General features: G+C 47.1%; 1 protein-coding gene across 1 annotated transcript in view; it reads right to left on the bottom strand.

Annotated features, from left to right (window-relative positions):
• Window positions 1–227: 227 nt before the first annotated feature.
• LOC110513219 (microtubule-associated serine/threonine-protein kinase 1-like) overlaps window positions 228–15,739 on the bottom strand; it is a 73,649-nt gene continuing 58,137 nt past the window's right edge. Inside the window, exons 14-28 of the mRNA XM_036942592.1 lie at window positions 13,900–14,038; window positions 13,434–13,566; window positions 11,583–11,748; window positions 11,094–11,195; window positions 10,120–10,242; window positions 9,594–9,706; window positions 5,792–5,952; window positions 5,146–5,396; window positions 4,640–4,900; window positions 4,058–4,302; window positions 3,825–3,947; window positions 3,372–3,508; window positions 2,961–3,151; window positions 1,998–2,428; window positions 228–1,703 (exon numbers count right to left, since the gene is read on the bottom strand). Coding sequence (XP_036798487.1) covers window positions 228–1,703; window positions 1,998–2,428; window positions 2,961–3,151; window positions 3,372–3,508; window positions 3,825–3,947; window positions 4,058–4,302; window positions 4,640–4,900; window positions 5,146–5,396; window positions 5,792–5,952; window positions 9,594–9,706; window positions 10,120–10,242; window positions 11,094–11,195; window positions 11,583–11,748; window positions 13,434–13,566; window positions 13,900–14,038 — 4,052 coding nt within the window. The remainder of the gene's footprint in view (window positions 1,704–1,997; window positions 2,429–2,960; window positions 3,152–3,371; window positions 3,509–3,824; window positions 3,948–4,057; window positions 4,303–4,639; window positions 4,901–5,145; window positions 5,397–5,791; window positions 5,953–9,593; window positions 9,707–10,119; window positions 10,243–11,093; window positions 11,196–11,582; window positions 11,749–13,433; window positions 13,567–13,899; window positions 14,039–15,739) is intronic.

The raw sequence follows: 15,739 nt of genomic DNA, 5'->3' as shown, positions 1-15,739 counted from the left end.
GCGTTGTCTTAATATATACTAACTGTATAATAGAAAATGGCCGTAACAGCACCTTTACAATAGTTCTGCTCACTCATGGTTACAGATAAGTCAATACCATGTTGATATGCTTTTCTAGAACTGGAATGTCGTCTTAAGTGCTTGACATTGTGGAATTGTTCTAGAAATCTGAAAAGGCATCTCATTTCTCAATGCCCTCCTCTCTAAACTCCTTTCAGATAGAAGGGTTACAATTTGGGGGGGTGGCTACCTGTGTTCGCCTTATCAGACTGAGGAACAGAGTTAGCTGGACTTTGGGCCACTGTGGTGCCACCGCCAACCATCCGGACTCCGAGTCCGGACGAAGCCTCAGACTTTCCTGCCGAGGCACCTTGCTTCTCCTCACCCGGCTTGGGCATGTCTTTCAGCTCCTTCCCCTTGGGCCCCTCCTGGGACTGGGACACCATTGACCCCTTTATAGGCCCCAGGACTAATTTAGCGGCACTGGTCAGCTGGGTGACAAAGCTGGTCTTGTCGCCGGGGGAAACAGGCCTGGACCTGCCTGGACAGAAGGAGGGTGCGCAAAGCGAGGGGGTGACGCCTGTGGGGGAGGGGGAAGGGGATGGAGAGTGTTCTTCCACTACCTCCAACCGACATTTATCCTCCCAGTCCAGGGTCCCTCGGTAGCAGTTGACAGGCCCCAGGCCCTGCCTCACCTTGCCCAGGGAGAGGGGTTGTCCGTGGGGTGGGACAGCTGGAGCCAGGGCCCTGGCTGGAGGTTTGGGGCTTTTGGGGCTTCTCAACCCCAGTTCTGAAGTTCTTGGAGAGCCATTGTTCTCGGCTCCATTCTTTCTCAGGCTCTCTCCTACTATTCCTGATGGTTTACTACTAGCCTTGAACATACCTGTAGACCCTGACGTTATTGATGATCCACCCATACCCATGCCTCTGTCTGGACTAGTGCCTCTCCCTAGAGGGCCCCCACAGGGCATGCTGGGCCTGGGAGGAGGACACACCTTGGTGTCTCCATTTAGCTTTGGTTCCGTTCTGTCCTCTCCGTAATTCTCCTGGGAGTCTTGGCTGAGAGGGCTTGTACTCACGGCCGTTCGGAGGCTCTGTTGCTTGATAGACATGTTTGTCTGACGGTGGCTCTTCTCTGCTCCTTCTGGGTGGCCCCTAAAGATACCTGGTGACCCAGTGGGAGTAATGGGACTTGTAGTTTTGATGGAATCCAGATTTGGCGATTGGCTGGATTGGGCTCTGTAGGTGGGGCTACTCTGAGGGCTAAAGGTATGCTCACTGGTTGAGGGTTTTCTAACTAATGATTGGTGATTATCTGTTGTGGCTCCTCCTCCTCGGTTAGGTGACCTCTCTGGGACGGTTGTTGTCCTGTTGCTATAAGCCATAATGATCTCTCCCACCCTCTCCCTCGATCTTTCTCTCTCTCTCTTCCTCTCTCTCTCTCTTTCCCTCTCCCTACCAGCCAGCAGTGTATCCCTACTCAGCGGTGACTCTTGCCTCCCTAACTTCCTCATCGGCTTGAGCACCCCCGTCTCTGGTGTCGTGGTAGTTGCCCCTGTAGATGAACCCTGGGAGCCTGGGGCGGAGGGCAGCAGTGGGGGGTTCAGAGGTGGTAGATTCTCCCCTTCCGTCTCCAACAAACTCTGGAGCCCCAGCTCGCAACAGTGGAACTGGTCCTTGCGGTACAAGTCAGAGTGCTGGACCTAGGATAGGATAGGATAAAGTTTTATTTAGGGGGAAATTGTCTTAGACACATAGTGATGCTGTATACAGTAGGTCTACTAAAAATACTCAAGTTCTTTAAATTCCCAATGTGTTGTTTTAACTGTATTTAAATGTCTTCCCCATGTATACTTAAACTAATAAACGAGATGAAAACACTAAATCAACACTATACTGTACATTACAAACTGGACACATTCATAATACACACATAGCACACGTTACCCATGTGTCACACCTCTAATACACATCTCAGACCGCCACATTCACAATACCTCCAGGCTGTGCTTCCTCAGAGGTCCTCCCACCCCACCACTCGACGACTGGGAATGAGACAGCGGCGAGGTGAGCTTCTCTGCCGACTGGACCCTCTTGAGGAGTGGGGAACGGGGCGGCTCGGCGGACTTGGGCCTGGGGCGGACCACGGGTGGTGATGAGTGGAGCTTTGCCCCGGCAGGGAAGGTCTGGGTGGTGTTGGAGCTACCGATGGTGTGGCCCGGGAGTGGGGGAGGGGAGGACTGGGTGGGGGATGGTGTGTGGGCTAAGGGGGAGAGGGGGATGTTGCCGGCGGACTTGCAGCGGGCCGAGCGGTACTGGCGGTGGAGCTTGGGGGAGAGGCCGTGCAGGGAGCTGGGGCGCATGTGCTGGGAGGCGGCAGGGGAGTTGGGGGTGCTGGAGGCAGGAGAGCTGCTCTGAGAGGACACACCTGGGGGAGAGGAAAGAGAAAGACAAGAGAGAGGTTACAGTGAAGATAGAGAGGAGTAGAGAAAGAGAGACAAGAAGAGAGAAGATAGACAGAAAAGAGAAAGATGAGAGAGGAAGAAGGAAAAACAGATTCTTCAGCTACAGATTAATAATCAGTTCAGCCACAACTGTTTGATTCAGCTTGCCTGGTGCAATAGAACCAAAACTGGTTCCCAAACCCTGACCATCTGACACTCATCTGACAATCTCAAACACTCTATTTACTTCAAAGAAAACAAATACAATTTGGAACCCTGAGGAGTATACTACAAAGCGGGATCAATGAGTTAGCCAGCTAACTTCCATAAACAACCAGAAATAACTATTGATTTTCTTGTTCATTAAGAAAGCTAAACTTAGATATGTGTTTGAGTCAATTAGACCACGTACATTTCAAGCTTATCTTTAATCTTTAATTTTAGAATAGTTAGGCAAGTTAGCTGGCTAACTCATTGACGCTGCTTTGTAGTGTACCCCTCAGGTCTGTTACTCACCCAGGTAGGAGGACTCAGGTGTGGACCTGTATCCCTGCTGTGTAGGGGAACGGGCTGACAGGTTGTGGGAGGGAGAACCTGGTAGACTGTCACTGGACGACAGAGAGCGGTTCAGAGAGGACAGGCTGCGGCTGGTGTGGAGCAGGTTAGACTGTTTAGTGATCTTCCTAAACAGGGAGCTATGCTTCTTACTGTAGGGAGGAGAGAGGGAGGAGGGGGACAGAGGGATAGGGGGTGGAGTAGGAGAGGGTAGTAGAGAATAGTTTTCATTAAAAAGTTTTGCAATGTATAACATGGAGAGATACTGAAACGTATTAGCAGAATGCTGAATAAATACATGGAACTGTTCTTCTCCATGTTACAGCATACATGATAACAGCTACTGTAAATGAGAGTGCCATACTACAGTACCTCTCTTGTCCCTCTTTGCCGATGGGCCTCTTATTGCGTCGGGCCATCTTGCACTTGTAGTTGGACTTGCGTGCCGGACCCACCTTGATGGAGGTGTTCTCAAACGGTGTGGTGGTCACTGTCACCTTGTTGCCACTCTGCAGGGGCACACAGAATGATGATGAGCCATGTATATGTGACTGACTGGGGTTTGATCACAGGTTTTCTGCATGCCACAAGTCTAGGTTAGCCTGCTGAGCTAAAGCCTGGGCACTAGCTCAGGGAGCCAACGCTTGTATGCAGGCAAGTTACTCATCACATGAGCATGGTCACAGAACGACCTCCTTCACATCTATATTGACGAATAACACCCTTACTCATAGCTTAAGAGACCAACAATGAGCATGGATGTTACGCAAACCTACACATATCAACAAAGTCTATTGTAGAACTCAGTCTCTTCTTCCATCATACCTTTAGAATGAGTTCCACCACTTCCGTGTGGACCAATCCGTGGACAGACTCTCCATTCACATGGGTGATGAGGTCACCAGCACACAGTCCTGCTTCCTGGGCGGGGCCTCCATCCTCCACGTGCTGCCATTGGACGAGGATACATTGTCAATCAATAAATAGGATAGTGTATACCTTTCAAGTTAATTAATTAATTAATCCACCCCTCCCCCTTCTCCTCCCCCTCTCCTCACCCAGATGATGTGATGGACACTGTAAACATCCGTATCTCCCATGTAGACCCGTATAGCCCTGAGGGTAAATCCGTACTTCTTCCCTGAGCGGTGGATGGTGATGGGAGAGCGCAGCACGCTGACGGCAGGGGCCGGACAGTAGTCACGGCTGGGTGACGAGTCCCGGGAGGAGGGGTTGGAAGACAGGGAGCGGGGGGACATGGGGCTGGCCAAGGGGGAGCTGTGACTGTGGACGTACTGGTCTACTGTGGTGGGGGGGAAAATGTTAGGGAGAGGAGTAATGGAAAGGGGAAAGATGAAGGAATGACAAAATGGCGAGAGAATGGAAGTGATTGTGGGTAAGAAAAAGAGTAAGAAAAGTTTTAGGCATAGGGATACACATATTACAGTGTACTATTTCATCATGTGGTTTGAAGTATGCTGTGTAAACTCAGCATTAGAGTAACATCCCAGCTCACAGCACCCTCTAGTGGCAGGAGGCCATAGTGATTAATTGACTGCCTGATTAAATGTATTTGATTATTAAAATACATATAAAGCTACTCAAGCCAGAAACAACACATAACAATTCAGCATAGTTACCTGCAGGTATGATGACAGATAGGGCTGTGGCCGAGGCTGACTTGATAACCTTGTTGCCAGGCCGTGAGTTCCTCTTCTCCCCTGTGTCTCCAGACATCTGCTGGTGTCTCGCCCTGCGGAGGACCAGGTCATTCGTGGCCCGGGGGCCCAGGGGGTCATACACAGGTCCTGCCCCCAGCTCCCTATTGGCTGATGTAGGTCCAGGAGTAGTGGATGGAGTGGGCGTGGCTCCCAGAGACTCGCCTGGGCTTGGTGGTTTCTCTGTTGGCGGAAAGAAATATTACTCTCCAGTCTCAAGTATATTGATGGAGCTTAGCTAATGTCCTCTCTTGGCTTACTTGCAATCTATACACATCATCACTTTCTACTGACTTTTCAATTGTCACCTCATCTGATAAAATCACCAGTTTGTCCGGTGACAATACAAGTGAAACAAACCTCTACCACCCCGTAATCTCTCTCTCTCTCTCTCTCTCTCTCTCTCTCTCTCTCTCTCTCTCTCTCACCTCCTACATGTTCCTCCTTTGGGTCAGGGGTGGTGCTGGGGGTGGAGGGGGGTGTGGAGGGAACGGAGGCCACCTCCAGTGAAGTCCCCCTGGCCTTGACAGGGGGCTGGCGTGTCAGGGGGTCCGGGTTGTCCTCCTGCTGTGAGGCGAAGCGATGCGTGTCCATGAGGGCGGAGAAACGGCGCCGGGCCCCGAGGGGAGGGCTGGAGTCACCGTCCATGTAGAGGGACTCAGAACCAGACAGACGCTTCCTTTGAGGGGCCAGGAGAAGAGAAGAGGCTATTATTCCCAATGCTAAGGGACTTTTATTTTGAAACGTATTTAAACTGATGTTGAATCAATGTGTTGTGAATGTTGGTATAAAGGTGTCATGACTTGTATACATTTCATGAATGCCTATGTATACCCCCTTAAAGTTAGTGTTAACATCTCTCTGTTTGGATGATTTAATGGCTGCTACCACCGCCTTAGGTTCTGACACTTCCCCAATACAGGAGCTCAGCATGAGAGTTCACACAATCACACGCACTAGAGTCAATTATAGACAGTGGATCTCAATTCTATAAACCAACCTGTGTATGAAACTCAGACATGAAATCCCCCCCATCTCTCTCTCTCTCTCTCTCTCTCAACCCACCAAACTCACATCTCAGGTGAACCGGTCCTCCAGCTCTTGTCCCTGATAGGGAAGCTTCCCAGACTCTCTCTCTTCCCCCTGTTGTCCTCCCGGGAGCCCTTGTGTTCCCGTCGAGTCACTGAGGGGGCCTTCTGCTCCAACTGGGACAGGTGCTCCATGCTGCTGTACACCTGCAGAGGGGCCATGGAGAGAGTCCAAATCTGAGCCACACTGCTGATCCTACTCTGAAACACTTCATGAATACATGGCCTGAACATAAAGAAAGGAAGCAAGTTGGTTAAAACACTCCTCATCACTACCCTTAGCATTAAGCCAAACATAGAACATGATAGTCAGTTACATACTGTAGATAGAAAGATTACGGAGCTAATTAACTTACAACAACTGCATTTAAATAAGGATAGGCTAGAGTCAACTACTTTACATGTAATACAAAGTAGGTGGGTGCTTCAGCTAATACGTACAACACGCACACAGACACTCGCACACACACACGGCAAGGTCTCGTAAATGAGCTGTGAGTATGCTGGTGTGTGTGGGAGACCAGCTTAACAACAAGAACAGTGCTTTAAAACAAGGCTAAAGAGTATTCAGCACCATGGTAACTGACGCAGTGGCCATAACATGGGCTGTACTGTGATATGTACATTGGCTTCTAAATCTAAACTACTGGAATAAATCCAATCACATTTTACTACAGTTGTAGACTAACAGGGAACGGGTCAATCCCGAAACGGGTCTTTTTCCAACAATGCAGTTCAAGGTAAAGATACAAAATAATATAACAAATGTAAATAGTGACATGAGTAATAAATACACAGTGAATAACGAATAACAATAATGAGTCAAAATAACATGTCTATATACAGGAAGTAGCAGCAGCGAGTCGATATGCAGGAATACAAGGTAACTGAGGTAGCTATGTTCATATAGGGAGGGGTAAAGTGACTAGGCAACAGGATAGATAATAGACTGTAGCAGCAGCATATGTGGTGAGTGTGTGTGTGTGTGTGTGTGTGTGTGTGTGTGTGTGTGTGTGTGTGTGTGTGTGTGTGTGTGTGTGTGCGTGCACATACGTGTGTAAACGTGTGTGTGTGGCGTCAGAATTCATGTGTGTGCATCTTATGAGTGTGTGGGTGTATGTAGTAGTGTGTGTGTATGTGTGTGGTGGGGTGTCAGTTTAAGTCAGTGGAGGCTCCGCAGAGGAGGGGGAGGACCATCCTCCTCAGTGAATTTCTGAAAAATTAAAATAGTGAAACATTTAAAAAGTTATCCCTTTTAGATAAAGTTATACTAAATATATATTTACGTCACCAAATAATTGATTAAAATACAATGTTCTGCAATAAAGTTCTACAGTAGCCTCAACAGCACTCTTAGGATAGCACCATGATGTAGCCGGAGGACAGCTAGTTTCCGTCCTCCTCTGGGTACATTGACTTCAATACAAAACCTAGAAGGCTCATGGTTCTCACCCCCTTCCATAGACTTATACAGTAATTATGACAACTTACGGAGGATATCCTACAACCTATCAGAGCTCTTGCAGCATGAACTGACATGGTGTGCACCCAATCAGAGGATCAGAGAAGGAATCTAGTACTGAAAGCAGAAGCTAATCTAGCACTTTGGTGCATAAAATGTGGTGAGTAGTTGACTCAAAGAGAGAGAAAGACAATAGATCAACAGCAAGATAGTTTAACCTACTCAAAAACCTGGCTCAAACAGAAAGGGATGCTATGTTAGCTTGCTGGCTATAGCTAGCCAACACTGGAACACTGGAAGGTAAGCTTTTTGTTATATGAATTTATTGCCACCAGGGCCCACTGGTGTAACTGCTAAATGCTTGCTGACTATACACTGTGCTGTATGATTGTAGCAGGTTTATATTAACGCGTTAGTTCTAGTAGCTATGTTGACTATGATGTTAGCTAATATGGTGACAATGATGTAGGCTGTGTGTAGCAGTTAGCGGTTATGATATTAAGGTTTGGCTTGAAAGGTTTTTCACCTGATCACAGACAGCTGATGTGTTATGCACTGTTGTCCACAAGCGAAGGGAAAAGCTGAGAGGAGGAGAGCGCGTAGTTGCTACAAGGAATTAACGAGCAAAGTGATCATGCTGTTTGTATGTGGCTGCTATGAAAGTGAACTGTGTTTGCGTGTGATCAGGGGTATTATTAATTCTGCCGATTCTGTTGAAAAACCTTTCTTCAACAGAACGAAACGGGAATAAACATACCTTTATTTGCCCAATAGAAACTCTCGTTTGCAACTGTTGGACTAACGATTACACTCTAAATAAGCTAGATGCAGGCAAGAGTGAGCAAGGCGGTATTGAATGTGTCACTGTCTGTCAACTTGACTACTCACATTTTTCTCTCGACCTGTGCACCTACGTTGTAAACTTTCATTCATAGGCTAGGTTGTAGCAACCTCATGATAGGTATAGAGAAAATGTATCATGTAGTAGCCTAAACCTATCGATGTTACATTGAGCTGCTTGAATGGAATATGAAGGACAGTCATCCAATATGCTGTAAAAATAAATAAGGCCATGCCTCATCTTAAATTGCACCGACCGCCACTGGTGTAAATATCTGTGAGTCTGTGTGTAGAGTCCAGTGTGTGTGCATAGAGTCAGTGCAAGAGATGGTCAATGCAGGTAGTCCGGGTAGCCATTTGATGAGCTATTTAGCAGGCTTGTTTAGCAGTCTTATGGCTTGGGGGTAGAAGCTGTTCAGGGTCCTGTTGGTTCCTGACTTGGTGCCTCGGTACCGCTTGTGCGGTGGCAGAGAGAACAGTCTATGACTTGGGTGGCTGGAGTCTGACAATTTATTGGGCCTTCCTCTGACACCGCCTATTATATAGATCCTGGATGGCAGGGAGCTCGGCCCCAGTACTCACCACCCTCTGTAGCACCTTGTGGTCGGGTGCCTTGCAGTTGCCGTACCAAGTGCTCTCTGTGTGAGTGTGTGTGTGTGTGTGTGTGTTTGTGTACATGGGTCCGTGTGTATGCTTTGAGACCAGCAGGCAGTGTTCTAGACTCTAATCAGGTCTCTCCACCAATGTACTGCTACTGTAATAGAGCCCTTAGCCCTCTCCATTTATACAAGAGACCCTTCACACACACACATACACACACAGCCCTACTCATTCCCACAAGAGACCCTTCATTAGTCCCCACCCATACAGGAGAACAGAGAGGAGGAGGAGGGGACAGGTGAAGGACAAAAGGAGGGCAGCAGAGAGAGAGAGATAATATAGAAGGAAAGATGGTGTAATGACAGAATGACAGGATAATAGGGATTCAAACTATGAGGTGGACAAAAAGAGGAGGGATAACGAGAGAGTGAGGGAGAGAGAGAGAGAGCCAGGATGAAAAATGAGATGGGATAGCTAGAAGACACCGTTAAGTAAGGGGAGATGAAGAGAGAAAATGACCTTGCTGAAGTGAGGGCAGCCAGAGGAGTGTGTGTGGCACGTGTGTGTGTGCAGGGTTGGGTAGGTTCCTTTTTAAATGTAAGCCGCTACAGTTACTAGTTACCTAGAGTGGGAGGTAGCCTAACGGTTAGAGTGTTTGGCCGGTAACTGAAAGATCACTGGTTCGAAGAGCCGACAAGGTGAGAAATTGGTTGCTGGCCCTTGAACTTAACTCTAATTTGCTCAAGGGAAGCCGTACTACTTTAAAAGTAATCCAAGAAGTAATAGTACTAGTTTGTCAAAAGTATCTTTAATCTGTTAGTGTTTTGTAATGTAATCAGTTACTCCCCAACCATAAGTGTGTGTGTGTGTGTGTGTGTCTGTGTACCTTGCTGAAGCGAGGGGAGCAGGAGGAAAACTGTCTGATCTCAACAGGCTCATCATCATCGTTGGTGTCATCCTCATCGTACGCATTGATGTGGTGATAACGATCTGAACGGGCTGAGGGAGGACAGGAGAAGAGAGAGGGAAACAGAGAGAGACAGAGAGAGAGAGATGGCGAGAAAGAGCGAGAAAGAGAGAGCGCGAGAGAGAGTCTTAGTTTTCATAAATAATTGAACGTCCCTAGCCTTGGTGTTCTCTCTCCTCTGCTTATACTTTTCAAAGTCGCTGCAACGCTTTGGGAGAACCACTCTCTGGCTTGGCTGAGTTTTACCATGAGATAACCCGTATCAAAGATCAAAGACTCATTTGCTTTACACATGGAGCCCAATTCTGATCTTTTTCCAATTATATGTATTTTGATCAATCAGATAAGTTTTTGGCCAATTGGGCAAAGTATCAGAATTGGGCTGCCTGTGTAAATGCAGCCAGTGTGCTGTATTGGCATTAAATACACAGGTAACGGCACTCACTGTCGAAGTAGCTGGTGTCCTCTTCTGACTCCAGGTGAGGTATGAACTCTGCCTTCTGTCTCAGTAGACTGTTCCAGTCCAGGTCAGAGAAGAACGAGTGCTGCTTCACCTCAAACGCTCCCCCTGGGGGCACGGAGGAATAATACCAACAACAAGATCAGCTCTAAGAATGTAGGCCTTGGAAGAGCATATGGCTCTGGGCCATGGTAGTTGGAGTAAAACATAAACAAAGGTTAAAATGTGAATAATTATGGCATGATTCATTACACACAGTAAGCAGGAATATTTTCTGACTCATATCAGAGACCTAGGGAGAGTAGCCTGCTGTGTGCCAGACTGTTGTTATTATAATTTTCCCAAAAAATGTATCCCCCTTTTCAATCTTGTCTCATTGCTGCAACTCCCCAATGGACTCGGAAGAGTTGAAGGTGGAGTCATGTGTCCTCCGAAACATGACCTGCCTAACCGCGCTCCTCAACACCCGCCAGCTTAACCCGGAAGCCAGCCGCACCAATGTGTCGGAGGAAACACCGTTCAACTGGCGACCAGGGTCAGCCTGCAGGCATCCGGCCTGCCACAAGGAGGTGCTACAGCACGATGAGCCAAGTAAAGCACCCCTAGCCAAACCCTCCCCTAACCTGGACGACGCTGGGCCAATTGTGTGCAGTCCTATGGGACTCCCGGCTACAGCCAGCGGTGGCACATCCTAGTAAAATCTGTGTTCAACAATGCATTGCCTTGACAAACAAGGTTGTGTTTGGTAAGATTATGACAGTAGACTACAGCAGAAACAGGAGGAACATTCTTACATTCTAGCACATTGGTTCAGAAACTAGGTGTCGGGATGGACCAAGTTGAAATTAGGTCCCCTGAGAAAATCTTTAAATGGGTATAGAATACAAGCTAAACTTTTAGTGTCAACTAAGGGCCTTTCGCCTTGTGCAGAACAAGTTTGAGAAGCCCTGTTGTAGTACCTGTACCCAGCCTCATCAGTGGATTGGTCTGTAACAGGGTTGATATCAGTCCCTGGGCATCAGCAGGCAGGACCTCATCTCCATCAGGCCACACTATGTCATCTGAGAGAGACAACAGAGCCAGGTACAGAGATAATGAACAGCAAGGATTTGGAACCGGACCAACATTGAGTCAGGTACAAGTTAGTACACAGACAGAGGCCTTGGAGTCAACAGTCACCTACAGCAGTGGTTTTTAAACCTCTCTTTGGGGACACCCAGCCGTTCATTTGATCAATTCCAGAGCTAGCACACCTGATTCAACTTGTGAATTTTCTGGGGGTCCCCGAGGAGAGCTTTGAAAACCCCTGACATACAGAACAAGAGGCACTGGGGGGATTCAAAAAGACAACAGGTGCAAACACAGAGGAAAGGCCAGCCCTCATGTCTCAATCACCTGTAATGACCTGTCCAAAGAGCTTTTGACTGATTGATTGATGGCAGACTCACCTGTGATGACCTGTCCAAAGAGCTCCTCAGGCGTGTCTCCAAAGAAGGGCACACAGCCCACTAAGAACTCATAGAGGATGATGCCCATGGCCCACCAGTCCACCGGCTTCCCGTAGCCCTGTCTTAGGATCACCTCCGGGGCTATGTACTCTGGGGTGCCACACACCTGGGACAGGGAGAGAGATCCACCAATCAGAAGTCTCGATCACGCTCCTTGTCTCTATTTTCCTCTCAACTACATGTACCAGATGCAATGGAGTAGTCCCAAAAGTGCAACACCTGCCCATTTGGCACACCAGACAGGCTCAATAAAAATGAAAGACAACAACAAATACTATTTGGACCCAGGTCTGGCCTGCTTAGCAAACTGCAAGCCCAAGAGCTTGAATATTCTTCCATCTGTCTCTGACAGAAGTACTGTACAGTAATCACTAATCAAGGACCCAGATTGTATGATGCTGATAATCAGAATTCTAATTCTAATTGGTACTGTTGCTGTACACTGTTGAGGCAGCAGGGGCCTAGTTCATTATAGCTAAGTGAATAACCAATGCCCTCTAATCAAGAGTCTACACAGACCACAACGTGAAAGGATCTTCATCTATTTCATGTGCAGATGATGTGTGTTCATTAGAACCCATTAAAAAGCATGAGCTGGTGTACACCCCAAACAAGTTGGTAGAGCCACTGACTAACGGAGAGCAACTGTAGGCTGAAAAAATGTAATAAAGAGATTTGCACACTCTACATACAAGCTCCCAGTAATTTATTGGGTAAACCACCAACGTTTCAGCATCACTGTGCCTTCTTCATGGTCATGTCATGAATGCTTGAACCAGGTTATGTAAACAAACACTGCAATTAGTGCAACCAATGACAATAGTGAGGGGGTGTGTCATAATTACTAGGGTGATAAGAATGAAAACATTTTTTACTGTTAAAAGACAATAGTTTACAGCATGTTGAATATATTAGGCTATTGTTATCATACTGCAACATAATTATATATTGTGCATAGTAATAGCATCAACATACATTATTATTTGATTTAATACACATATTTAATTGTTTCCATTTAATTTCATCTTTGTTACATGTCATCTTTTGGTTCAACAGTAATGCACAACAAGCATCATCAACAACGGCAATATCTTGGGTGCACGCTGATACGCTGTAGAGCACAGGAGATTGGTGGGAGGACAGGCTCGTGGTAATGACTGGAACAGAATAGGTGGAATGGTATCAAATACATCAAGTGTCCATGCAATGTCCATGCTAAAGCAGGTTATATCCATCTAGAGTCCTCTTTCTACCTCTATGTGAAACAACACAGCATTCAGTCTGGTTTAACCAGGCTAGATGCCCTACCGCTGGAGAAGACACTGTATTGCTGCTGGCCTAACAGCATCATTTATTAATATGGGGAGTTAAATTCAAAACCTGCCTAAACAATAAACTGTAATTGCAAAATAAATAGGGACCAGAATTAGATTTATTTAGAGAAATGATGATGATTCAGTCTGTATGGTAAACATTATTAGTGACTGTGTATTCCTCTTGCTTGGCAAATTATGCGTTTTTGCAAGGTTATTTTGAGATTCTCAATCCTTTGACGCACGAGGCAAGTCAAGGGATCCTGAATTCAACTCACTCACGCAACTGTCATGACTGTAGGTTATCTACAGAGTTTCTAACATACTGTATGTGATTGGCTCTTCATTGAGAAGTTGGCTGTATACTACCTCTCACAATATGATTAATTGTTTGTTTGATTAGCTGAGTGACTGACTGATCATGACTGGCCGACTGACTAACTGACTGATTGATTTACTGACCAATCAATCGATCTACCTGTTTGTCCAGGAACTCGCGTGCGTCCTTCTCGATGTGTCCCTCGTACAGGTTGGTGGTGAGGCTCATCAGACCCATCTTAGACAGGCCAAAGTCGGTCAGCTTGATGTGGCCCATAGAGGTGATCAGAAGACTGGTGGAAATAGGAACAACACATGGGCAGTTAGATACCAACTGCAAAGCAAACCCCAGGAACAGCCATTATTCCATTACAATGAGCCTGTCCTCCTATAGCTCCTCCCACCAGCCTCCACTGGTATGTATGACCAATAGGAGCCTGTAGGAGTTATAGGAGCCTGTATTCCTAGAACCTTTCCCCATACACACATTTTGGCTTAATATTGTTAGAGGATGTCCCAAATGTTCCTAAGAAATTACATTTATGGTGAATATTGTCTAGTGTGAAAGCAACTTAAAACCTCCAATCCACCAGGGGATTGTCAGGGTGGCAGTGCAGCCCACTCACTTGTCAGGCTTGAGGTCTCGGTGCACGATGCCATAGTTGTGTAGGTACTCCAGTGCCAGCACGGTCTCTGCAAAGTACATTTTGGTGAGTTCCACGGGCAGCGCCCCGATGTTCTTCAGCAGAGTGGCACAGTCTCCCCCTATAGGAACACAACATGGTTGGTTAGACACGGTCTCCCCCTATAGGAACACAACATGGTTGGTTAGACACGGTCTCCCCCTATAGGAACACAACATGGTTGGTTAGACACGGTCTCCCCCTATAGGAACACAACATGGTTGGTTAGACACGGTCTCCCCCTATAGGAACACAACATGGTTGGTTAGACATGGTCTCCACCTATAGGAACACAACATGGTTGGTTAGACACAGTCTCCCCCTATAGGAACACAACATGGTTGGTTAGACACAGTCTCCCCCTATAGGAACACAACATGGTTGGTTAGGCACGGTCTCCCCCTATAGGAACACAACATGGTTGGTTAGACACGGTCTCCCCCTATAGGAACACACCATGGTTGGTTAGACACGGTCTCCCCCTATAGGAACACAACATGGTTGGTTAGACACGGTCTCCCCCTATAGGAACACAACATGGTTGGTTAGACACGGTCTCCCCCTATAGGAACACAACATGGTTGGTTAGACACGGTCTACCCCTATAGGAACACAACATGGTTGGTTAGACACAGTCTTCCCCTATAGGAACACAACATGGTTGGTTAGACACAGTCTTCCCCTATAGGAACACAACATGGTTGGTTAGACACGGTCTACCCCTATAGGAACACAACATGGTTGGTTAGACACAGTCTTCCCCTATAGGAACACAACATGGTTGGTTAGACACGGTCTCCCCCTATAGGAACACAACATGGTTGGTTAGACACGGTCTCCCCCTATAGGAACACAACATGGTTGGTTAGACACGGTCTCCCCCTATAGGAACACAACATGGTTGGTTAGACACAGTCTTCCCCTATAGGAACACAACATGGTTGGTTAGACACGGTCTCCCCCTATAGGAACACAACATGGTTGGTTAGACACGGTCTCCCCCTATAGGAACACAACATGGTTGGTTAGACATGGATTATGCCTCGGTTCTCTACCCTGCTCCTAAAGAATGGACTTGTACACACTTTCTGTCATGGATTCAAACACTGGTGGGGACTTCATTGACCTACAGACAGAGGTTATACCACAACAACGCTGTTCAATTTACGACGGGCAATGTGCAAGTGCGCACTTCTGTACCCTTTGGGAAGAGAATGGGGCACGGCCTGAGAGTCAGTCTGAAGAGGTTAAAGGATTTCACAGTGTCGGTCGGCCCTATCTGTCGTCGTTTCTCTTGGGTTGTTTCTCCCCTTCTCCTTGGCCTGGTAAACCTATGTTTGGCAGAGTCCCATCTGACTCACACACTACTCTTCATGCCTGGCTGTGTCTGTAGGCTGACTCTGAACACTAACAATCAGGAGAAAAGCAATCTGCTTTCTGCTATATAGTTGGGTTGAGTATGTTGAGTTGCCCTCGAGCACCTAACACGCATTAAGGAAGATGGTTTGGCTAGGGCTGCTGTGGGAAGTGACCCCGTTTTACTTTCTACAACTGAATTGACTATGGTAAAATAACAAGTTGACAGTTATTTGAATCTCTGGCCCTCGGTCAATCCCCTGATAGGATAGATGTTTCTAGGTTTCCACCAGTGGTGTTAGTTAGACACAGTCCCAACCAGAAGCCATGGATTACAGGCAACATTCGAACTGAGCTAAAGGGTAGAGCTGCCGCATTCAAGGTGCTGGACTCTACCTCGGAAGCTTTTAAGAAATCCTGCTATGCC

This window comes from Oncorhynchus mykiss, chromosome 13, assembly GCF_013265735.2.
Source record: "Oncorhynchus mykiss isolate Arlee chromosome 13, USDA_OmykA_1.1, whole genome shotgun sequence".
NCBI lineage: Eukaryota > Metazoa > Chordata > Actinopteri > Salmoniformes > Salmonidae > Oncorhynchus > Oncorhynchus mykiss.
This window is presented reverse-complemented; position numbering and strand designations above follow the sequence as displayed.